Source organism: Oncorhynchus mykiss, chromosome 21 (genome assembly GCF_013265735.2).
Source record: "Oncorhynchus mykiss isolate Arlee chromosome 21, USDA_OmykA_1.1, whole genome shotgun sequence".
NCBI classification, from domain to species: Eukaryota; Metazoa; Chordata; class Actinopteri; order Salmoniformes; family Salmonidae; genus Oncorhynchus; species Oncorhynchus mykiss.
In genome coordinates, this window is record NC_048585.1 from 42197129 (window position 1) to 42222422 (window position 25294).

General features: G+C 42.5%; 3 protein-coding genes across 14 annotated transcripts in view; 1 reads left to right on the top strand and 2 right to left on the bottom strand.

The window, feature by feature from the left end:
• Positions 1-466: 466 nt before the first annotated feature.
• Positions 467-16751, bottom strand: LOC110500455 (kynurenine/alpha-aminoadipate aminotransferase, mitochondrial). 9 transcript variants are annotated; one of them, XM_021577835.2, is made up of 14 exons: positions 16650-16751; positions 15332-15472; positions 15001-15169; positions 11919-12048; positions 11596-11670; positions 11124-11333; positions 9157-9222; positions 8946-9028; positions 6229-6325; positions 4957-5018; positions 4705-4769; positions 4365-4471; positions 2711-2812; positions 467-2581 (listed from the first exon to the last, which is right to left on the bottom strand). In XM_021577835.2, exons 2-14 carry the CDS (start codon positions 15396-15398, stop codon positions 2540-2542), a joined length of 1275 nt encoding a protein of 424 aa, XP_021433510.1. In that variant the 5' UTR covers positions 15399-15472; positions 16650-16751; the 3' UTR covers positions 467-2539. The 9 variants fall into 9 exon arrangements, with proteins under 9 accessions (XP_021433510.1, XP_021433512.1, XP_021433509.1 ...); XM_021577837.2 differs by having other exon boundaries at positions 15332-15403; positions 16650-16745; XM_021577834.2 differs by having other exon boundaries at positions 15332-15403; positions 16378-16679.
• LOC110500456 (INO80 complex subunit B) lies at positions 16316-23496 on the top strand. 2 transcript variants are annotated; one of them, XM_021577840.2, is made up of 5 exons: positions 16316-16803; positions 17355-17547; positions 19247-19392; positions 21833-22002; positions 22453-23496. In XM_021577840.2, the coding sequence occupies exons 1-5, from the start codon at positions 16761-16763 to the stop codon at positions 22918-22920; spliced, it is 1020 nt and encodes a 339-aa protein (XP_021433515.1). In that variant the 5' UTR covers positions 16316-16760; the 3' UTR covers positions 22921-23496. The 2 variants fall into 2 exon arrangements, with proteins under 2 accessions (XP_021433515.1, XP_021433516.1); XM_021577841.2 differs by having other exon boundaries at positions 19247-19380.
• Positions 23007-25294, bottom strand: part of LOC110500454 (protein inturned) — a 32808-nt gene continuing 30520 nt past the window's right edge. For all 3 annotated transcript variants that reach the window (XM_036957871.1, XM_036957870.1, XM_036957869.1), the window contains exon 17: positions 23007-24744. In XM_036957871.1, the coding sequence (XP_036813766.1) occupies positions 24633-24744 (112 nt within the window). In that variant the 3' untranslated portion in view covers positions 23007-24632. The remainder of the gene's footprint in view (positions 24745-25294) is intronic.

Here is a 25294-nt window from a genome sequence, read left to right on the forward strand (position 1 = left end):
AAAGCTCAGGAGAAGAGAAAAAAAACTGTTTTGCTTAACCCAAGTTTGTCATTTTTGCCTTCCGGAGTGGATTATTGACCGACATTGTCACTGCTTTAAAAGCACAAATCAAACTCTGAAATGGACACAGGCTATTAAAAGACTCAATCCATTGATCCCATTCATCAATAATACTAGCTATCTCACATTGGCAAGTGTTGATATTGAGGAAAGTGTGTCATTGACCCAATAGATATCCAGAACACAACACAGCAGAGTTTCAAGGAACTGGAAGTTCAGTTCGAAGCAGGAGTGAGACAGGGGGTTTAAAACTGTACACAAACACTCCGTGTGTCTGGCCTCCACAGCTCTTAAAGCCGCTACATGCTGGAGCAGTGAAAACGTTCTAAGTCACGTGAAGTCACAATTTTAAAAGGAATCCTAACGCCCTGGTGGTAGAAAATGGTAACACGCGAGCACACACACACACTGTAAGAAAATCTTTTAATTTACTTTCCCTCACCAAAATCATGACAATATAACAGTGCATGGATCAATCAACTGTTACATTTTCTCTAATCTTTACAAATGTATACTGAACAAAAATATAAACGTAACATGTAAAGTGTTGGTACCATGTTTCATGAGCTGAAATAAAAGATCCCAGAAATGTTCCATTCGTACAAAAAGCTTATTTTTCTCAAATTTTGTGCACAAATGTGTTTATATCCCCGTTAGGGAGCATTTGTCTTTTATCAAGATAATCCATCTACCTGACAGGTGTTGCATATCAAGAAGCTGATTAAACAGCATGATCATTACACAGGTGCACCTTAAAATGTGCAGTTTTGTGACCCAACACAATTCTACAGATGTTTCAAGTTTTGAGGGAGCGTGCAATTGGCATGCTGACTGCGGAAATGTCAACCAGAGCTGTTGCTAGAGAATTGAATGTTAATTTATCTGCCATAAGCCGCCTTCAACGTCTTTTTAGAGAATTTGGCAGTGCGTTCAACCGGCCTCACAACCGCAGACCACGTGTATGGCGTTGTGTGGGTGAGCGGTTTGCTGATGTCAACGTTGTGAACAGAATGCCCCATGGTGGCGGTGGGGTTATGGTATGGGCAGGCATAAGCTACAGACAATGAACACAATTGCATTTTATCGATGGCAATTTGAATGCACAGATATATCGTAACAAGATCCTGAGGCCCATTGTCATGCCGTTCATCCGCCGCCATCACCTCATGTTTTATGATAATTCACAGCCCCATGACGCAAGGATCTGTACACAATTCCTAGAAGCTGAAAATGTCCCAGTTCTTCCATGGACTGCATACTAACCAGACATGTCACCCACCCATTGAGCATGTTTGGGATGCTCTGGATCGATATGTACGACAGTGTGTTTCAGTTCCCGCCAGTATGCAGAAACTTTGCACTGCCATTGAAGAGGAGTGGGACAATTCCCAGTCATGTGAAATCCATAGATTAGGGCCTAATGAATTTAATTAAATCGACTGATTTCCTTATATGAATTGTAACTCACTCAAATCTTTGAATTTGTTGCATGTTGCATTTATATTTTTGTTCAGCGTACATACTGTCTAACATTTCAGTTAAAAACTATGAACGTTTTGGTGTTCAGAAATGCTCGGCTCACGTAATGCCGATTTAGTTGTAGAGTTGTAAATAGTGTGGACACAGTGTTAGCTACCAAGCTAGACCAAGGACTGCAAAACGGTGATTACATTCACAGTCATCTCCAAGGCAACATGCGTATCTTGTCTGACGTAAATTTGTATCTTTGTGATTGCAGGTGATTCAAGTGTGTGGCATTGATTGCTGACTTCAGGAAGCAGAGGGAACATGCCCCGATCCACATCAACGGGACTGCAGTAGAGTCAGCTGGTTTTAAGTTCCTCAGCGTCCACATCACTGTGGACTTGACGTGGACCAACACCACCACCACTCTTGTCAAGAGGAAGCAACAGAGTCGCTACTTCCTAAGGCGGCTGAAGAAATTCTGCATGAGACCTGGGTCCTCTCCAAATACTATCGCTGCACCATTGAGAGCGCCCTGACTGGTTGCATCACGGCCTGGTACGGGAATTGCTCTGTCCACAACCTTAAGGCCCTCCAGCAGGTGGTGAAGACGGCCCAGTACATCACTGGCACTGTGCTCCCACCCATCCAGGGCATCTACTCAAAGCGGTGCCGGAGGAAGGCGGTATCAGAGCGCACACACACACACACACATATACATACCAAAGTCTTATTATGATTGGTAAATACTATAGACTATAAATTGTGCCTTCCTGTATTAAACTTATGCTAAAATGTTTCTTCTATTCTACTGAGCCATTAATGTTCGTATTCTTTATATTTTATTATTTCTTATTGTTGTTGCATTGAAGCGAAGGACCCTGCAAGTAAGCATTTCGCCGGGCGGTGTATCCCGTACATGCGACTAATAAAAGCTAGTGAATTTGTAAAAATAAAAATAAAAATCTCTGCCAATGAAAATAGTTTGTCGTCCAGTTCGTATCTGATGTGCTCCTCACAAAGATTCCTTGATGAGTGCAGAGAGCCTCTTGAAAGCCTGTGGAGAAAGAAAGAGAAGGTACATTTATTACTCATTTATTGCCTTCAAGTGTGTGTGTGTGTGTGTGTGTGTGTGTGTGTGTGTGTGTGTGTGTGGCTGCATTTACATGTGTGTGTGTTTCTTTACCTCGTCGATCTGTTCTGGTGTGGAGAGGGAGAAGGCCGCTCTGACATAAGGACACGGGTCTGAGCTGTTGATCATGAATACTCCTCCAGGGACAAGCAGCACCTACAGCAGGACAACAGAAAATGTTTAACCAACCAGCACCTACAACCAAATATGGACACTAAGACAAAAGGGGACAAAACTGTACTGCTGCGGTTGGTGGCTGTAGACCCTATGAGCTTCTGTCATAGTTAATTTGCTCACTCCCTCTCTCTCTCACACACACACACACACACACACACACACACATCTTGAAGCTCTGAATTATGTATCATAAAACTGCTGCTTGTACAGTAGATTCTGTGTGCTGATATTAAATTAGCTATTACTTTTACCATTTCCCAGACCCACTATGTACATAACCAGCCTTCTATAATCTACTGCAATTGGCTTCAATTGTTTGGGGCAGTGTGAAGAAAATACCCAAATGTTAGATTTTAAAAAGCACCGATTGTGTTTCCTGTTCTTTCCACATAGAAGCAGACCAATCAGCGTGGATTTGGAGTGTTCTTATGTGGGCGGGGGAAACCGTGGGATTTTAAATCCATTTGCCTTCTTGGATAATGGCAGCTTCACATACTATCCAACATCCTATTTCTGACAAGCACTAGCCCGGGCCCTGAGTAAAAATCTCCTGCTGCTCATCCTGCATACATGAGTAGGACATTAACGCCAGACAACAAAACAGTAGGGTTACCTGTAGCCGAATTGTTGTTAAAGGAGAAGTTCACTTAATTTGAACCAAATCTCTATTTTCATTGTAAATGGCATGGTATAAAAGTGCCAATAAACACTTTTTTGGTGGATCTCACTTGCTTTCGAGAAACTTACCACACCAGTAATATACTTCCTTATGCTTGTTCTGCAGTTGTAGGGGCACAGAAAAACCTGAGCAAAAGCTCCAAAACCACACCGACGCTCTCAGTATGCAGATCCTTCGCTGTTGTACACACGAAACTGTGTCGCGCCGAACTTCATCCGCAACGTTGTATTCCACATTGTGCGACTCGAGTGATACTTCTCGATGTTGCCCACAATCCTTTCCCGTGTGCTCTACATGGAGATGCAGCACGGCTGGATAGAGGAAACGCCTCAAATGGAATATAACGTCGCGAATAAAGTTCGGAATGATACAATTTCACGTGTACAACATCTAAAAGACCTGCATCACTATACTGAGAGCATCGCGGTTTCGAAAAGGAGGTATTTGAGTGATTTTGGAGCCTTTGTTCATGTTTTTCCTGTGCCCCTACAACTGCAGATAAAACGTAAGAAAGTATATTGCTGGTGTGGTAAGTTTCTCTAAAACAAGTGAGATCACAAAAAAAGTGTCTGGGCCCTTCTATAACATACCTAGCATCGAAAATAGAGGTTTGGTTCAAATAAAGTAAACTTCTTCTTTGAAGTATCGAAAATATAGAGATATTATAAAATGACAGGAACCTCCCAGAGATACAGGACTTCAATGTAAGTGGACTATTTTAAAAACACCAAACATAATCTCATTCAGTCAAACAGGTTGTATTAGTTTAGTCAGTGTATGTGTGAGCTGTGGTGGAGCCCAGAGAACAGGTGGGCCTGTAGGGTAGAGTATAGACTGTGTGTGTGTACCTACCTCCTTCTCCATAGCCTTCTCCATGATCAGCTTCTGGGTGTCTGCGACGCCCTTCACCTTGATCCACAGGAACATGCCTGCAGCTGGGGTGTGCCACTCTGCCACATCTACACACACACACACACACATAAGAGGGAAACAGAAGGGTTAGGTCTAGGTATTGTTTGGTGCAGGAGCAGGGATTTTCTTTCTTATTACCCCTTTGGCAAAGCACTACTTCCTCTGATGCTTTGTGATTTTAACAAGGCACTAGCACTGTGTGAGGTGCTGGCTTCATGAGTGTTTTTTTTATGTTAGGCTTCAACGGACACAACCATGCGAATGTGAGTGAAACACAAACCTTTGAGCCACTTGTCTGCAGAGGTGAGCATGGCATCTCTCTGTGTTCTGTAAAACTCAATCACTCTGAAAGAGATATACTGTAGAGTGCTGACCTGCTCATATTGTAATCAATACACCCCCCCCCCCCCCCCCCCCACCCCAAAATAATAATTGCACAACACATAACACAAACAACTCATATCTCTAGCTATATTGACACCATATATGCGTGTTGTTTATACAGCTGCCAGTGGTACGACCTTTGACCTACCCATCTACGTGGTTGAGGAAGCCTTCTTGACCCCAGCCATGCAGCAGCTGGGACACCATGAGCTGGAGAGGGAGAGATTGAGAGAAGGAGAGAAGGAGAAATGGAGAGAAGGTGGAGTAGTCAACACTGCATCTGTTGCATGTTCCAGTGCATTGTGTTGCAAATGGAAGTTAACTCTTTCTGAATTCCATATTGTCTAGAACATTCCATAGGTTATATATACCTAATCCTAACTTCCTTCCGTATGCGTGGAAATAACCCACAGATGTTACGATAACATGATATTCGTCAACAAAGAGCAGGCAGCGAGTGGGCGTGACTGTCTCGTTCTGCCACCTCAAGAAAAGTGAATTAGTGTTGCATTAAAAGGAAAAATCCAGCATCATGTTGATGTGGCCGGTGACACTTTGCTTCTTGAAAGTCCAATTATCTTGAAAACTTGCCTGCTGACATGCAAAAAAACTATGTTGGGACTGCATCAACCATGGACTAATGAAAAAAAATACCTAAATATTGTTTTTGAGTGGATTTTTTCATTAACCTCTGTGATGACACGGATTAAACCACTAACACTCTCTGTCTACTCTCATCTCTATGGGAGAACACATACAATTATGCCACTAATCTATACTGAGAATGGTACAGTACATTCACAGAATTAAATAGAACACAATATAGTAATCTCTCTCTCGATGGCTGCATTTGTCTTGTTGTTGCTATGGTAACTACTCACATTAAAAATGCTGCCAACTGTCTCTTCCGGCAAATTAACTTTAAAAAAAAATACAAATAATAATCAAGGTCGTATTCACAAGCAACCAAATGGAAAGAAGGCAGGCCAAAACGTGGAGGGACTACCTGAAATGTTAACCACCTTGTTTTACCTTGGAATCTTTTTTTGTTTTCTGTTGGGAGAACGTGTTGCTACTTCGTGCACTACTGAAAACGCAGTTTCATGTTTTGCTGTGATTACAGTCACAGGAAAGAAGCCTCATATGGGATTTAAACAATGACTATAGAGACTAGGAAGCAAAGTAGAAAATGCAACCAAACATCACATGAAAGTAAATATGCCTGAACATATTTATTACTACGTACCATTCATTTTAAAGAGGATGGTACGGCAGTTTAATAAGACATGCATTCTATATTACTTATTTACATGTGTTTCAAAGTGAATGGTGGGGTAGTTTACTACTAGGTCTACTTTTAAAGGGGAAGGTGATGCAATTTTGAAGGGTGTGATGGGGTTAGAAGTAGAGGTTAATTAACCTGTGGGAAGGTGCTGGTATGCATTGTAGAAGCCTGGATATGTAGTACCACTCTGTCCACCAGCGGCTTGGGCCCAGTCACAAAGCCTATCCTCAGCCTGCAAAGATAGACACAGAGGGTCATACAGTGCCTTGCGAAAGTATTCGGCTCTCTTGAACTTTGCGACCTTTTGCCACATTTCAGGCTTCAAACATAAAGATATAAAACTGTATTTTTTTGTGAAGAATCAACAACAAGTGGGACACAATCATGAAGTGGAATGACATTTATTGCATATTTCAAACTTTTTTAACAAATCAAAAACTGAAAAATTGGGCGTGCAAAATTATTCAGCCCCTTTACTTTCAGTGCAGCAAACTCTCTCCAGAAGTTCAGTGAGGATCTCTGAATGATCCAATGTTGACCTAAATGACTAATGATGATAAATACAATCCACCTGTGTGTAATCAAGTCTCCGTATAAATGCACCTGCACTGTGATAGTCTCAGAGGTCCGTTAAAAGCGCAGAGGGCATCATGAAGAACAAGGAACAGACCAGGCAGGTCCGAGATACTGTTGTGAAGAAGTTTAAAGCCGGATTTGGATACAAAAAGATTTCCCAAGCTTTAAACATCCCAAGGAGCACTGTGCAAGCGATAATATTGAAATGGAAGGAGTATCAGACCACTGCAAATCTACCAAGACCTGGCCGTCCCTCTAAACTTTCAGCTCATACAAGGAGAAGACTGATCAGAGATGCAGCCAAGAGGCCCATGATCACTCTGGATGAACTGCAGAGATCTACAGCTGAGGTGGGAGACTCTGTCCATAGGACAACAATCAGTCGTATATTGCACAAATCTGGCCTTTATGGAAGAGTGGCAAGAAAGCCATTTCTTAAAGATATCCATAAAAAGTGTCGTTTAAAGTTTGCCACAAGCCACCTGGGAGACACACCAAACATGTGGAAGAAGGTGCTCTGGTCAGATGAAACCAAAATTGAACTTTTTGGCAACAATGCAAAACGTTATGTTTGGCATAAAAGCAACACACCATCCCCACTGTCAAACATGGTGGTGGCAGCATCATGGTTTGGGCCTGCTTTTCTTCAGCAGGGACAGGGAAGATGGTTAAAATTGATGGGAAGATGGATGGAGTCAAATACAGGACCATTCTGGAAGAAAACCTGATGGAGTCTGCAAAAGACCTGAGACTGGGACGGAGATTTGTCTTCCAACAAGACAATGATCCAAAACATAAAGCAAAATCTACAATGGAATGGTTCAAAAATAAACATATCCAGGTGTTAGAATGGCCAAGTCAAAGTCCAGACCTGAATCCAATCGAGAATCTGTGGAAAGAACTGAAAACTGCTGTTCACAAATGCTCTCCATCCAACCTCACTGAGCTCGAGCTGTTTTGCAAGGAGGAATGGGAAAACATTTCAGTCTCTCGATGTGCAAAACTGATAGAGACATACCCCAAGCGACTTACAGCTGTAATCGCAGCAAAAGGTGGCGCTACAAAGTATTAACTTAAGGGGGCTGAATAATTTTGCACGCCCAATTTTTCAGTTTTTGATTTGTTAAAAAAGTTTGAAATATCCAAAAAATGTCGTTCCACTTCATGATTGTGTCCCACTTGTTGATTCTTCACAAAAAAATACAGTTTTATATCTTTATGTTTGAAGCCTGAAATGTGGCAAAAGGTCGCAAAGTTCAAGGGGGCCGAATACTTTCGCAAGGCACTGTACCTGCAGAGACACACACACACACACGGGAAAGGCAGACAGGGGCCGTTTCACTGGTGAAGGAACATCACAACAACAACGAGCAGTGTGTCCTCTGTCTTTGTAGGCACAGCAGTGCTGCATCCTGTGTGTGTATGTGTGTGTGTGTGTGTGTGTGTGTGTGTGTGGACCAGAGGTCCCCACAAGAATAGTAAACAAACATTTGACTAACTGGGGACTTTTTGTTACTCCCCACAAGGTCAAATGCTATTTCTAGGGGGTTTAGAGTTAAGGTTAGAATTACATTAGGGTTTAGAGTTAGGAGCTAGAATTAGTTTCAGGGTTAAGGTTAGGTTTTTGGGTTAAGGTGAGGGTAAGAGTATGCGTTAGGGTTAGGGGTTTGGGAAAATAGGATTTTGAAAGGGACTGAATTGTGTGTCCCCACAAGGTTGGCTGTACAACACTGTGTGTGTGTGTAATACCTACTGGGAATAGCACAAGGTAATTAAATTGTCCACATGAACTGGAAAAACAAGGACTCAATAACCCACTGAGTACACAGCTTCTGACAGTCTCTTGGTAAACAAGTTCTGACAACCACATAGTGAGACAGACTACAAAATCACACTAAATTAGCTGGTAATAGTGTAACAACAAACTGAACAGGTCTTTTTTTTAAACTATATTTTTTAAAGTCTTTGTATGTTTATTGGATATAGAGATAGAGAGGTGAAAGGTAGGTCAGAGACTGCTGAAAGAGTAGTGGGCCGGATTCGAACCCATGCTGGCAGTGGTACATCGTACATGTGCCCCAGAGACAGCGGCTTAGACTGCTAGACCACCCTAGGATACTGAACAGGTCTCTCTTGGCAAAGAGAAGGTTCTCAATTAGACAAACCTGCATAAATGAAAAGGTAAATTAATACAGTGACTGTACTTCCTTCTTCCTCCCTGACCTCTGACCTTAAAACCCACATAGTTGCCTTGGTGATCTGACAGTCTGCCTCACCCTGACGACAGGATCTTTGAGAAGGAGTCTGTCCTGATGATTCTCCCGTCAACGTCCATGGAGAGAAACGTGGGAGCCCAAGGCTGCAGAGAGTTAGAGAAAGAAGCTTGAGCAGCCTGTTCTATTATATACAGTAGGGGTGATGCCAGTGCAATGTGTCCCAATAAAACATACAAAGTCATAATACATTAAACAATTAAACTAGTTTTACCTTGTCAAACTGTAGGAAGTAATAGGGGTCGTCCTCAATAATAAGGAGGTCATACTGCCTGGCAAGCTGTCAAAACAACAACAAAATCTTGATTCATTCTGTGAAGTAGACCTTTAGGGAAATCAATATTTTACAGAGGCCTGAATTGAACTAGCACAATAATTTCAGAAAGAAACCCTCCCTTTCCCTTCGCTCCCATATCCATGAGTCAGTGACCTGACCAGGACCATGTCAAACTCTGGCCCTATTTGAAAAAGAATGTTAAGGAAATCATTAATAAGAACTAGAACAATGGATTCAGATTGGGTCCCTCCCAATTTCCTTCCCGAATGTCAGTTGGCCTGGTCCAGATCTGTTTGTGCTGTCTTGCTAACTCAGAGACAGCACAGCACAAACAAATCTGGGACAAGGCTATAGACACTATGGTTCAGGCTATAGACACTATGTGTCATTGTGGCTGCAATATACACTATGGCTTTGTACTCTGCAGTCTGTATTCTATTCAAATTGGTTGCCTCCCTTCCCTTTCCCTTCCCCTTCCTATCCAATAGAACTCAAGAGAATATTTTTCAATAGAAGCATCTCTAACATCAGATATGTACAGTGTGGTATCCCTCAGGGCAGTTGCCTTGGGCCGTTACTCTTCTCTATTTTTACATATGATTTGCCACTTGTCTTACAAGAAGCTAAAATTACTATTTAAGCTGATGATTGCACATTAAACACATCAGCACCTACAGCCAGTGAGCTCACTCAGTCTCTCAGCAAGGAGTAACAGTCAGTGTCAGAATAGGTAAAAAAACAATCAACTGTTCTTAAATACATCTAAAACCAAAAGCATTGTATTTGGTTCAAAGCATTCTCTTAGACCTTAACCTCAACTGGAGTTGTGCATAAAGGGTGTGACCATTGAACAAGTTGAAGAAGCTGAACTCCTAGGAGCAACATTGGATGGTCAGTTATCATGGTCAAGTCACATTGACAAAGTTGTTGTGAAGATGGGGAGAGGCATGTCTGTTATATAAATATGTTATGCGTTTTTGACAAAAAGATCAACTATACTAGTTGTTCAGGCTCTGATCTTGTCCCATCTTGATGCCTGTCCAGTAATGTGTTCAGGTGCAGAAAAGACACACCTAGCTAAGATGGAACTGGCTCAAAACCAAGCAGCACGCCTTGCCCTTAACTGCACACACAGAACTGGCATCAACAACATGCATCATAGTCTTTCCTGGCTGAGGAGAAATGGACTACTTCTCATCTAGTCTTTTTAAGAAACATTTGTCTGTTGAAAATGCCTAACCACTTGTCTAATCTATTTTCATACACTTCAAACAGACATACATACCCCACCAGCCATACCACTGTGTGTTTCTTCACGGTAACCAATAAAAAAAACTGATTTAATATGCCGCTCAGTTATGTGTAGAACCATGTCATCATGGAATGCTCTGCCACCAGGCAACAAAAAAAAAAGCTGTATCAGAATGCCTCTCCTCTTTCTAAAGATCTAATTGAACTGTACATAGGAATATGAAGATGTACTGTAGATATGAATAATGTGTACATAGTATTGTTGTTGTCATCTCTTGGTGTCTTTCCAATATATAACTCCTATGTTTATTTTGAATGTAATATAATTTTGAATGTAATATAATATCTTATGTTGTTATTGTCTATATCTGTTCTGTACTTTGTCATGTATTTGTACGTTTTATGCGGACCCCAGGAAGAGTAGCTGCTGCATGTGCCGTAGCTAATGGGGATCTGTTTGAATACTTCCTTGAGGTTTCCATGAGGTAAGCACTGATCTAAAATAATTTGGAGAGGTGAGAGCAAGGTTAACAACCTGTTACTTTACCGATTCAACTAATTCAGATCTGAGACTACTTCAAGGAAAGTAGGAAGGAAGGATGCATTTCTGAACAATTTGAATAGGGCCTATGGGTCTGCAGACTCTACCGTACCTCGTAGATATCCCTCTTCCTCTGGGTGATCATGGAGGCCCCGGTGGGGTTTCCTCCATTGGGGATTGTGTAGAGGACCCTGGGTACGGTGCTGTGTGGCTTGTGGACATCTGCCGGGTCCCAGCGGGACAGCACCTCCTTCAGCCCATCGGGGATCATACCGTGCTGATCACTGGGCACATTGATCAGGTTACATCCCAATGGCTGGAGCTTGGGACAGAAAACACAGTGCGTGTGTGTGAGAGTAAATGTGAGAGTGAGTTTTTATAACTATTATTATTAACATTATGTTGTTGTTGTTGATATCATTATCCGTCACATTTTGATTTATCAACAGTGGCCTTGCCATTCGTGCTAATAACGCTTGTCTGAGTGAGTGAGTGCGCGACAGAGAGAGAAAGTGATTATGTGTGTGTGTGTGTGTGTGTGTGTGTGTGTGTGTGTATCTGTGGTTGTGAGTAGAGGTTCTTACTGCAGCGAGAGTTCCAGAATATGTGGGCGCGTCCAGGAGAACGTTATCTCCGGGATTTACAAGCATTTCAAACACCTGCCAAAAAAACACAGAGAAAAGTAGTAGAGGGGAGGGCAAGAATAGGACAGGCTCGCCGGATCATTAGTGGCCGTCACACCTAACTTACCTTCCTTGCACTTTTATTTTCTGCTTTATTAAGGTACCTTTAACTTACTGCGACTGTGATATGCGCTTGTCGGAGCGAGCCATTTTAAAATGAATACACCAACAGTAAGTCGTTCTTGATAAGCGTCTGCTATATGACTAAAATGGAAATGTAATACCTTGCAGAGACCCTCTTGGCTGCCTGTAGTAACACACATGTCCATCTGGCCCTTCTCAGCGCTGTTGGCTGTAGGAGGGTTGTGAAGGTACTTCTGAAGGGCCTTCATCCAAGTCAACAGCTCCGGGATTCTATATGTGGTAGACAGAGGCCTACATTTAAAAAACGTACCATTCATAGAGGTCGAATCCTAACTTTAGTTGAACTTTCAAACTGATGTCCATGTGAGACTAAGTGAACATATTGACTTCGGTGGAAATTCAGATTCGCCTCATCATGAATAACCTGCAGTGACAAGTCACCTTATCTTAACCCTACGTTATCTCACCTTAACCTCATCGTATTTCCTTGGAAAATTGTATTTTTTAAGCAAGAAATAGAGCTAATCATTAATAATAAAACTCGAATAGCAGCCAGGGTATGTCGTAATAAAATGTTCGGTTTTGACATCCCGGGAAACGTTAATTCTAGTGTGCATGATAGGGTGCTTTTTAGGATAGCAGCCTTGGCTTTATCGTCCTGTTCACTCTTATCAGAAGTGATTAAACCAACGCTGTGGAAAGCAAAGCAAAGCAGCGGTTGAGAGCACACGCACGCACACAGGTTGAGAGCTCTACCGACCAATATGAGTCACTATTTACTATTTAGACTGTTGTAAAGGTAGATAAGAAGCTGTTAAGAGATAACCTTCTGCCACCGCCATTAACTAGCATAGGCGTGATGCTGTCCTAACCGTTTCAAGGAACAGCGTTGACCAGTTCGAACGCGTAATAAAACTTGTTTCAAACCATTCATGTCCGCAGGATTCTACAGGCTAAACTCCTGACCGTGCGTAGAGCTAGTCATGTACATTACTCCGTTGGTGTTGAAGCGCTTTCAAAGGCTATGTCCTTGTTGACTCTTTCCTATTGCGCTCTGAAGAAGCTTCCGCAGACTTTTGAAAGATTTCTGTGGGCTAAGAGATGCTACTTAACAATACACAACGAGTGTGTCCAAGATAGCACCGATTCCCTATAAAAGTAGCGCACTACACGGAGTGTACAAAACATCTTTCCATGACATAGCTTTCACCTGGTCTGTCTATGATCCCTTACTGATGTCACTTGTTAAATCGACTTCAAATCAGTGCAGATGAAGGGGAGGAGACAGGTTAAAGAAGGATTTGTAAGCCTTGAGCCACGGGTTGTGTATGTACGCCATTCAGAGGATAAATGGGCAAGACAAAATAGTTAAGTGCCTTTGAACAGTGTATGGTAGTAGCTGCCAGGCGCACTGGTTTGAGTGTGCAATGCTGCTGTGTTTTTCACGCGCAACAGTTTCCCGTGTGTATCAAGAATGGTCCATCATCCAAAGGACACCCAGCCAACTTGACACAACTGTGGGAAGCATTGGAGTCAATATGGGCCAGCATCGCTGTGGAACACTTTCAACACCTTGTAGAGTCCATGCCCTGAAGAATTAAAGCTATTCCGAGGGCAAAAGGGGGATCAACTCAATATTAGGAAGGTGTTCCTAAGGTTTTGTACACTCAGTGCATGTACAGTGCATTCGGAAAGTATTCAGACCCCTTGACCTTTTCCACATTTTGTTATGTTACAGCATTATTTTTAAATTAATTTGTAAAAAAAATGGTTTCTTCATTAATCAATAAAACAGGGTTTTAGACATTTTTTTCTAATTTAAAAAAAAATAAATTAAAAAGCTACCTTATTTACATAAGCATTCAGACCCTCAGATGCATCCTGTTTCCATTGATCATCATTGAGCTGTTTCTACAACTTGAGTGGAGTCCACCTGTGGTACATTCAATTGATTGGACATGATTTGGAAAGGTGCACACCAGTCTATATAAGGTCCCACAGTCAGAGAAAAAACCAAGCCATGGGGTCAAAAGAATTATCCATAGTGCTCCAAAACAGGATTGTGTCGAGGCAGAGATCTTGGCCTCCATCATTCTTAAATGGAAGAAGTTTGGCACCACCAAGACTCTTCCTAGAGCTGGCCGGCCGGCCGACCAAACGGGGAAGAAGGGCCTTAGTCAGGGAGGTGACCAAAAACCCGATGGTCACTTTGACAGAGCTCCAGAGTTCCTCTGTGGAGATGGGAGAACCTTCCAGAAAGACAACCATCTCTGCAGCACTCTACCAATCACGCGTTTATAGTAGAGTGGCCAGACAGAAGCCACTCCTCAGTAAAAGGCACATGACAGCCGGTTTGGAGTTTGCCATAAGGCACCTAAAGACTCTCAAACCATGAGAAACAAGATTCTCTGGTCTGATGAAACAAAGATTGAACTCTTTGGCTTGAATGGCAAGCGTCACGTCTGAAGGAAACCTGGCACCATCCCTACGGTGAAGAATGGTGGTGGCAGCATCATGCTGTGGGGATGTTTTTCAGCTGCAGGGACTGGGAGACTAGTAAAGATCGAGGGAGATGAACGGAGCAAAGTACAGAGAAATCCTTGATGAAATCTTGCTCCAGAGCGCTCAGGACCTCAGCCTGGGGCGAAGGTTCACCTTCCAACAGAACAAAGACTAAGCACACAGCTAAGACAAGGAAGGAGTGGCTTCGGGACAAGTCTCTGAACGTCCTTGAGTGGCCCAGCCAGAGCCCGGAATTGAACCTGATCGAACATCTCTGGAGACCTGAAAATAGCTGTGCAGCAATGCTCCTCATTCAACCTGACAGAGAGGATCTGCAGAGATGAATGGGAGAAACTCCCCAAATACAGGTGTGTCAAGCTAGTAATGTCATACCCAAGAAGACTCGAGGCTGTAATCACTGCCAAAGGTGCTTCAACAAAGTACTGAGTAAAGGGTTTGAATACTTATGTAAATGTGATATTTCCGTTTTTATTTTTAGTACATTTGCAAAAATGTCAAAACTGTTTTTGCTTTATCGTTATGGGGTATTGTTTGTAGATTGATGAAGGGGAAAAACGATTTAATCCATTTTAGAATAAGGCTGTAATGTAACAAAATGTGGAAAAGGTCAAGGGGTCTTGAACTTTCCAGAATGCACTGTATATACAAAATAGGGTGCCATTTTGGGCAGACCCAATATCTTCTCAGTCACTGACTCACCCGCTGGAGGCAGAGTACTGCAGAGCCCTCTTCATCATGGTCTCGTCGAAGGTGATCATATCCCCGTTCTTCACCTGGAAGGAGCAGGAATGGAAGGGGAAGGTGTTGGGGTTGGGAGCCCCTGCGGCCAAGGAGATCATGGATGGGGGTGACCTTTGCTGGATGTCAGCTTTGGGATGGAGGGGGGTGAGACAGATAGGATACAAAGGTACCAATGAAATAAAAAATATCTGAAAACTGACAAAGAAAAAAAATACAAAAGAGAAATTCTACATGGCAAAATACAGAATATAGAAATACGGAAAAGAGCTCTACAACCATGACGACTTACTTAATATTCGGATAGGTGAGGGCTTCCGAGCTGCACTAACAGCTGTCAAAAACCGAGCGTAGTTCATGGCTCCTGTAAAATCACCTTCTAACAATCAGCACTGACAGAGCAAGCTTGCCTGTGGTGTGTCAACCGCACCTCCTGGGGAGGAGGTGTGCATGATGATGACACATGGATTCACTTGTGTTCACTTGACTACTAAATACTAATGCAATGTTGATTGTTGGGTCAAGTTACAAAACATGAGTGTGATATCGTTGGCACTTACTATGCAGCCCCAAGGTCCACCAGAGGACGCTATTATTCCATACGTCGTTTGATTTAAAGACGTCAGGAATAATGGCGCCCTCTGCAAAACCTTTGGGCTAGCTACTATGTTGTTTTGCTTTTGCCGTATGGCAGCACTGAAGTGGATTATCGTGCACTAAAGGCGGAACAAATATAGGAACAAGTAGCAACATATGCACGGAGTTAGACTGAAATTCATTGCACCAAAATCTTAACACAGGAATAAACTTCAGAAGATCAACAACCGAGTAATATTTACAACCACGTTTGTTTCATAACTGACCTTGAATAATATTGTGCTTAATCGTAGTGGCCGCCGCTGGATAATGTATTTTTCCACTAGCAATAGTTCACACAAGTGACCGGTGTGTGGACTACATTACCCAGGTGTCAAAATAGTCTAATTTTGAGATTACTGTACAGTAATTGTGTAAATCAACTAACTACATAATTATAAACATGTATAATTGCCCCCATGTCCCCAATAATAAAATCGTAACAAACGATCTTAGACAATTTAGGAATGAATCGAATCAGTGGAACAGTCGAGTACTTTCATGACAGCAGCGTATCCGAATCCACATTCATAGTCGTATTCGAAGCTGCAAGGAAAAGTCTACGTTGCTGCTAGCGTAACTACCTAGCTAGCTGTTAGTTTTGATTTCATTGTCTTGTGTATTTTCAAATGACTCTGCATTACTGTCATGTTTATACAAACAACGGGGAAATGCGTTGAGGGAAAGCAGCTTCATCCTTACCTTGATTCGTGAGCAACTAGCGTTCATTTATCTAAAAGGCAGCCAGCTAACTCTAGTTAATTATTACAGCTAACGCTAGCCAGCTAAGTTAGCTAACTTTAGTCAGTTGTATTTTGTCAAGCGACAACACATGTTGGGCTTGCAAATGCTTCATCAAAGTAGACTATTTGCTACTTATCACGCTATCAAAGCACATGACAACTCTTGAGTAGGTTTGGTCGTCCCGTGATCGCATTGAGTAGCTAGATAGTTACAGTAAACATTTGGTTTACCTAGCGAACAGTTGCTGACGACTCTTCCGTAGATTGCTGACGACTCTTCCGTAGATCGAGCAAGGCCAACTTGGTAGGATGTAGACTGGCAGAACCTGTTTTCTGGTTTCAATGGGGAAAAGGAAAGACATGATCCACCCAAGGTTTATTTTAGGTGAGTTGTTTGTTTACTGTTAATGTTATGCGCCCATGTCTCAAGCATGGTTTTGAATTGGAACATTTTACACCATCATATTGACTACCAGACATATAACATATTATGAAGTGTCCAGAAGCCACTAACGTTAGCCATTCTTCTGAGACATACATGGCAACATAATGATAATGATAATACATGTCATTTAGCAGACACTTTTATCCAAAGCGGCTAACAGTCAGCCATGCATGCAGGTTGGGACGGCAGGTAGCCTAGTTAGAGCTTTGGGCCAGTAACTGAAAGGTTGCTGGATCGAATCCCCGAGCTGACAAGGTCTAAATCTGTCGTTCTGCCCTTAAACAAGGCAGTTAACCCACTGTACTCCGGTAGGCCGTGATTCTAAATAAGAATTTGTTCTTAACTCACTTGCCTAGTTAAATAAATAAATTGCGGGAACCAAGCGCTACCAACTGAGCCCATAACAACACTATACACTACCAAATAGGCCTGACTTTGTTTATATATCTTGTCTACATCTCTATTTGTTGTCTGTACTACACCTGTCCAAGGTGATGGAGGCCACGTGGGCTTACAAAGCCTGCATAGGCGGAAACACAAAAAACACAAGAAGAAGCATCACCGCGACAACGGACACAGCTCCTACTCCGAGGCCCTGGAGTCAGACTCCGGGATTGTGTTCAAGCCCCCCACACAGCTCAGACTCAAGATCAAACTGGGAGGCCAAACGCTTGGGACAAAAAGGTGAGACCTCGCTGCCATTTTAATAGTCTCACTTGAGACTCTTTTTTTTTTTTGCACAACAATTTAAGTCAATAAGTAATTGTTTTAGTTAAAGTATGATATAATATTTGGACTCGAAGTGACAAATCCGAATTGCCCACTTCGTGCAAATCCGCATGAATGCGTTGTCTTTTCCTTTGATATGACATACAAATTATTTTCAGCCTACGTTTTATTTCAGGGCTGGGTTTTATTTGAATGATACCACCCATTAGCATGGCATTGTTTATTAATCAGAAACAGCTGCAAAGTTCTTCCTCTTCATGACTGAAATCAGCCTTGTCTCTTTAGCCATGGAGCAAACAACCATAGGGGGTGTACATTTGTTTTTTTCACCACCACTTTTTACATCTTAGCAGAAAAGTAACATAATCCATTGGATAATTAGTCAATTTTAAATGTTTTGTTAGTCTGGATTTAAAAACCGATACCTGACAATTTTATAAATGGTATAATTGCGTTATATGATAGAATTTTGCAAACCCTCTCCCCCCATTGCCGCAAGATGAATGACTTTGACCACTGAAGTGTATCTTCGTCACACGCTCCACTGCGTTAGCTAGAAACCACAAGTGTCTATCCAGATCATGAAAAGGCACCCGCGAAAGAAATTCAAGGGACTTATAGTTTACTTGTCATTTGCGGCATGCATGAGCAAAGTCATTGTAGCCTATCATTTCACTTCCTTATGAGAACCATGAGCACAGGCTGACTTGGTGTGCTGTACCGCATCCAAAGCCTGCCAGCAGCCTACCAAAAGTTGCACCGTGTCCATTACAATGTAACAAAAAAAAATATTATAATAATTGTTGATATTCAATCTTTCAATAGTTATCCATATTACCAGAGTTTCGTCTTGCTCTAACATTTTTTAATTTTTTTATTTGACCCTTATTTTTTTATCAGGTAAGTTGACTGAGAACACATTCTCATTTACAGCAACAACCTGGGGAATAGTTACATGGAAGAAGCGGGGGGATGAATGAGCCAATTGGAAGCTGGGGATGATTATGTGGCCGTGATGGTACGAGGGCCAAATTGGGAATTTATCCAGGATACTGGGGTTAAAACCTCTACTCTTACGATAAGTGCCACGATTTTTAGTGACCACAGAGAGTTAAGACACCTGTTTAACATACCAACCCGAAAGATGGCACCCTACACAGGGCAATATCCTCCATTTTTCTATGGGAGTTTCGCAGCTGCAATAAAGGGAAGATGCCAAAATTTTGGAGATAACAATAGAGATTGGCAGCATCTAATGGGGATCCATAATAAATACAAATAGGCCAGTGGTTTCCATCTGTGGTGAAGTTTTCCCTAAATCCAGCTGGCTAATCTTTTGAATACGGTGGAGTTAAAACAAAATTTAAACAGCAACAACATTAGCTAGCTAGATTAGGTTAGCAAGATAGCTAGCTACACTGACAGTTGTCAGTGTCCTAATTGTTGATGTATATATATCAACTCCACATGGAAATTCCCAATTCGTGACTATGTACAGTACAGTACCGCCATTCTTCGGAGGTGAAACCTAAACGTGCATTTCTTCTGTATGACAGGAAATGACGTCAAAATAGTGGCAGCAACTTCATCTGGGGGGGGTCCCTTTAAACGTATGGTTTGTTGTTCTCTCTCTCCTTCTTTTCTCATGAACCAGTGTGCCAACGTTCACTGTGGTCCCTGGTGTAGCCCATTCCCAGTGTCCTCTGATGATCGTGGACGACGATGACGACTCTGATGATGATAAACCTTCTGAGGGTGTTCCACTTGAGCAGTACCGGGCCTGGCTTGGTGAGTGCAAAGGTCTGTCTCTTACACTCATCATATCCACTCATGTTCAATATAGAAGTAATGATGTGCTTAATGTGATTTATTTACTATATATACACTCCATATACAGTGCATTCTGTATAAACTGAAATTACATTTGCGTAAGTATTCAGACCCTTAACTCAGAAGCTTTGGCAGTGATTACAGCCTCGAGTCTTCTTGGGTATAACGCTACAAGCTTGGCACACCTATATTTGAGGAGTTTCTCCCATTCTTCTCTGCAGATCCTCTCATGCTCTGTCAGGTTGGACGGGGAACGTCGCTACACAGCTATTTTCAGGTCTCTCCAGAGATGTTCAATCGGGTTCAAGTCCGGGCTCTGGCTGGGCCACTCAAGGACGTTCAGAGACTTGTCCTGAAGCCACTCCTGCGCTGTCTTGGCTGTGTGCTTAGGGTTGTTGTCCTGTTGGAAAGTGAACCTTCGCCCCAGTCGGAGGTCCTGAGTGCTCTGGGGCAGGTTTTTATCAAGAATCTCTGTACTTTGCTCTGTTCAGCTTTTCCTCGATCCTGACTAGTCTCCCAGTCCCTGCCGCTGAAAAACATCCCCACAGCATGATGCTGCCACCACCATGCTTCACCGTAGAGATGGTGCCAGGTTTCCTCCAGACGTGATGTTTGGCATTCAGGCCAAAGAGTTCAATCTTGGTTTCATCAGACCAGATAATCTTGTTTCTCATGGTCTGAGAGTCTTTAGTTGCCTTTTGGCAAACTCCAAGCCGGCTGTCATGTTCCTTTTACTAAGGAGTGGCTTCTGTCCGGCCACTCTACCATAAAGGCCTGCTTAGTGGAGTGCTGCAGAGACGGTTGACCTTCTGGAAGGTTCTCCCATATCCACAGAGGAACTGTGGAGCTCTGTCAGAGTGACAATTGGGTTCTTGGTCACCTCCCTGACCAAGGCCCTTCTCCCCCGATTGCTCAGTTTTGCCGGGCGGCCAGCTCTAGGAAGTCTTGGTGACTCCAATTTTTTTACATTTCACAATGACGGAGACCACTGTGAAACTTTCAACTCTAGAAATGGTTTAATACCCTTCCCCAAATATATGCCTAGTTTGAGAAATAGACGCCTCACAAGTCCTCAACTGGGAGCTTCATTAAATAGTACCCGCAAAACACCAGTATCAACGTCAACAGTGAAGAGGCGACTCTGGGATGCTGGCCTTCTAGGCAGAGTTGCAAAGAAAAAGCAATATCTCAGACTGGCCAATAAAAGATTAAGATGGGCAAAAGAACATAGACACTGGACAGAGGAACTCTGCCTAGAAGACCAGAATCCCGGAGTCGCCTCTTCACTGTTGGCGTTGAGACTGGTCTTTTGCGGGTAGTATTTAATGAAGCTACCAGTTGAGGTCTGTTTCTCAAACTAGACACTCTAATGTACTTACTTGTCCTCTTGCTCAGTTGTGCACCGGGGCCTCCCACTCCTCTTTCTACTTTGGTTAGAGCCAGTTTGCTCTGTTCTGTGAATGGAGTAGTTCACAGCATTGTACAAGATCTTCAATTTCTTGGCAGTTTCTCGCATGGAATAGCCTTAATTTCTCAGACCAAGAATAGACTGACTAGTTTCAGAAGAAAGTTATTTGTTTCTGGCCATTTTGAGCCTGTAATCGAACCCACAAATACTTAAGCTCCAGATACTCAACTAGTCTAAAGAAGGCCAGTTTTATTGCTTCTTTAATTAGAACAACAGTCTTCAGCTTTTCTAACATAATTGCAAAAGGGGTTTCTAATGATCAATTAGCCTTTTAAACTGATAAACTTGGATTAGCTAACACAACGTGCCATTGGAACACAGGAGTGATGGTTGCTGATTTTTTTCTATAAAAAATATGCCATTTCCAGCTACAATAGTAATTTACAACATTAACAATGTCTATACTGTATTTCTGAACAAATTATGTTATTTTAATGGACAAAATATGTGCTTTTCTTAGTGACCCCAAACTTTTGAACGGCAGTGTATGTATTCACAACCCTTTATGACACTCCAAATTGAGCTCAGGTGCATCCAATTTCCTCTGATCTGTATTTATTTGCATACATTTCTAAAAAACATGTTTTCACTTTGTCATTATGGGGTATTGTGTGTAGATGGGTGGGAAACAAATCAATTTTGAATTTAGGCTTTATCGCAACAAAATGTGGAATAAGTCAAGGGGTATGAATACTTTCTGAAGGCACTGAATAAATAAGTTCACTGCACAAGGCAAATGTTTAATGTAATTTCAGTGAGCCTGTTTCTGTCTTTGCCAAACATCAAGTGTTTGAATGAAATGGCATGCTAATCCCTATATAGTGCACTACTTTTGACCCTGGTAGTGCACTATATACAGAATAGTGTGCCATTTTGGATCATAGCCTTGTCTTTTTAATATCATAACCATGCACTTGTTTTCTTTCTGTTCCCTGCCTCTAGATGAGGACAGTAACCTGGACCCGTCTCCTCTGCCAGACATGGACTCAGACTCCCTGGGTAAGCCGGTGGACGAGGAGGAGAAGTGGCTGGACGCCCTGGAGAAAGGAGAGCTGGACGACAACGGAGAGTTGAAGAAGGAGATCGATGAGTCCCTGCTCACAGCCAGACAGGTAATGTAACAAGAGAGCAGGCCCCAGACCAGTCTGTCATATCAAAGTAGGGATGACTTTCACTTGACCACGTGGCTTGATTCAGGGAATTTTGCCAGGTCACAATATGATCTGAGAAACGGGAAAATTCCAGCCAAAAACGTTATTTTGGTATTTGTTTCATTAGTCCATTGTTGATATAGTCCCTAAATGTTTTGCATGGCAGCAATCACGTTAAGATATTTCTGTATTTTGAAAGTTATGTATCTTGACTTGATTGCTGACATGCAAAACATTTAGGGACTATATCAACAATGGACTAATGAAACAAATATCCAAAGTTTTTGTGTGGTGTTTTCCTTTAAAAATTTTAAAGATTAAAAGATTACAGAAAACCTTGAAATATTTATGTAAAGCTTTAGGTCTACATCCTACTGACCCTGAATGGTTGTGTGTGCGTCTGCCTTACAGAAAGCCCTCCTGCACAAGCAACAGAACCAGCCTCTCCTGGAGCTGCCCATGGGCTACAAGGAGAAGGAGATGACCACCGAGATGATGCAGAAGAGAGAGGAGTGTGCCCGCAAGAGGCGCCTGCAGGCGGCCAAGAAGGCAGAGGAGGACAAGAACCAGACCATTGAGAGGCTCACCAAGACCTCCAAGGCCAAGATCAAGAGTATGAGGGAGCGTAAGTCCAAGCAGGCCCAGTGTCCCATGGTCCGCTACTATGACTCAGCCCAGGGAATGGAGATTTCGTTCCCAACAGGGGTGCTTGCCCCGACCCCTGCTTCCCTGTGCCCCCCTCCCCTGGCACCGGTAGGCTGCGGGATAAACGGGTGCAGTAATCTGAAGAGGTACTCGTGCTCCAAGACTGGGATCCCTCTCTGTAGTCTGGACTGCTACAAGAAGAATCTGGTCCTTGTTGTGGAGAGTGCTGCTTGAATTTGACCGTTTTCAAATGTTTTGGCTTGCTGGCAGTTTAGACTCTTGGGCTAAATGGACAATGTGTCATTTTTTTTGTATTTTGAGAGATTATGAAAAGGCTTTTTTTTTTTTCTCTCTCTTTGTGTGATGTATACTATCAAAAGAGTTCCAACCAATGCATCAGTCAGTCAATTTAGTCCTGATACTAGGATGACATAAGGTAGGCTACAGCCACACCAGGCCCTATCAAACAGCAAGCATTTATTTCTAGATCCTTAGTTTGTGGAAGTCCACATAATGTAGATTGAATAAGACTTTAAGAAGGCAAGCTTATTTTTGTAACAGCAGGACAGAAATAACAGCGCTGTTTGCCTGATGATCATGAAGGACTTTCATTTGTATAAATATATGAATGGTTTCGTATTAATTTTGGCAAGCATAACAGCAGTAACATGTTTGATAAATTGAGAAAATGACCCAGAGGAAACCAAAATATGTTTTTCTTTTAATTGTCACAAATGTGCATTTGTATCACAAATTATTACATTTCCATACAAAATACTGTACATCTTAAATAAAATATCATAACACTTATCTTCCTCCAAAACAGCCACATGAATAGAACTCTACCTAAGGCAGTGTTGCCATGCCAATGTGGAAAGGATAGCAGGCAAGAACAGTCATATTATTTGGTCAGTGCTGTTTGGGATCCTTGGGACGTTCTGAACCCTTACCGTTTTACATTTCACCCGCAATGGCGTGACGTAAGAGTTGGTATGTCCCAAGAATGCTGTTTAGACTTTTCCCATATTATTTGGTCTGGCACACTTTAGCTAACAGGAATGTCAGAACCACGGAACTAGAATGAGACTTGCTATGGCCAGAACAGCAGAACAACGCTTTCCCTTTAAATCTACCCTTTAAAAAAATAAAATCCAGCATGTTTTCTGAGGTATTATTACTCAGTTTTTAGTTAATCTATTCATTACATAGGGAGCCATTTTGGACACAACATAGCATCTGATAAACCCAGGGTATATTTTTATTTTTTAATTAACTAGGCAAGTCAGTTAAGAACAAATTCTTATTTACAATGACAGCCTACCAGGGGAACAGTGGGTTAACTGCCTTGTTTAGGGGCAGAACGACAGATTTTTACCTTGTCAGCTCGGGGATTCAATCCAGCAACCTTTCGGTTACTGGCCCAACGCTCTAACCACTAGGCTACCTGCCGCCCCCAAAACCTGTTTAGTAGGCAAGCGTAGTGGGATGTTACAGATAGAAATGCCATGAATAGAGCTGACGCGCTTCCTTTTACCTCATGTTTGTTCCACAAAACATATTTCTATCTGGATGCAGTCCTGGAGCTGATCCAAGGCTAACAGAGAACAACCTTGGTCTGTGAGGTTTCCTGTTACCTGCCATCAGGTGATCAAGGCACAAGAGGGAGTCTTAGATCCCAGAATATCTCTGACCGACTGCAAGCAGGCGTTGACGTCAACTGTGAAACCTTTAAGACCAAGGTTGTGTTCATTAGGGAAAACCGTAGCAAAATATTTTGTGATAGAAAACGTGAACAAGCATTTTCTTATTGGAGTTTATGTACTCCCCCGTCTGTCTGTTTTCTTCCGTTTGGTGCCTAATGAACAGGGTTGTGCTCTGGGGTTGTCTGTCTGCCGATAGGTAGTAGTGTTACCAGAGTTCATAAGAGACTGTTGGCAGACGGCTCGTCACAAGGCCAGGCCGAAAGACAGGCGGAAGGCCATCTCCACGGGAACCTCTGCCACAGAGTCATGGAAACACACGTAGAATTCCTGAGGGACGGGTTCGAGAAGCATCCGGCTGGAACACAGAGGGAAATGGCAGTGTGTTTCAAGCTGGAGTATAGGCAGGACGTATAAAAAAAACTAAATCAAAACAAAAAGCACTAGATGTCCAGAGAGTAGACAATACCGCAGCAGCACCTTGATAAATGGACATCTCTATGCCCAATATATCTATGTCTGAAATTCACTGTAAGCCAGAGCCCAACTGTTACATGTTGGTCTGCTATTCTCAGCCTCTCACTCAAAAGTTAACTGGTTTACTTCACATTTCTTAACATTACCACCCAGACAGACCTCTCTCTCACCGAGGGCACACACACCTCTGAAACGCAGAAGCACGTCCAAAAGCAACAGTCGAGACATCCCAAAGTGCCATCAGTCATTACTACAAGGACAGCCACCATCCCTACCCTACATTCACCCCCCCCCCCAAAGAAAACACAATATAGAATTCATAACACTGACCCTATATAGCAACAGAGGCAAGATAAATATCATTCTTAGGACACTCAATCATGTACAGTGGCGCTCCCACTATGTAAGGCAAGCACAGACATAGTTGACTT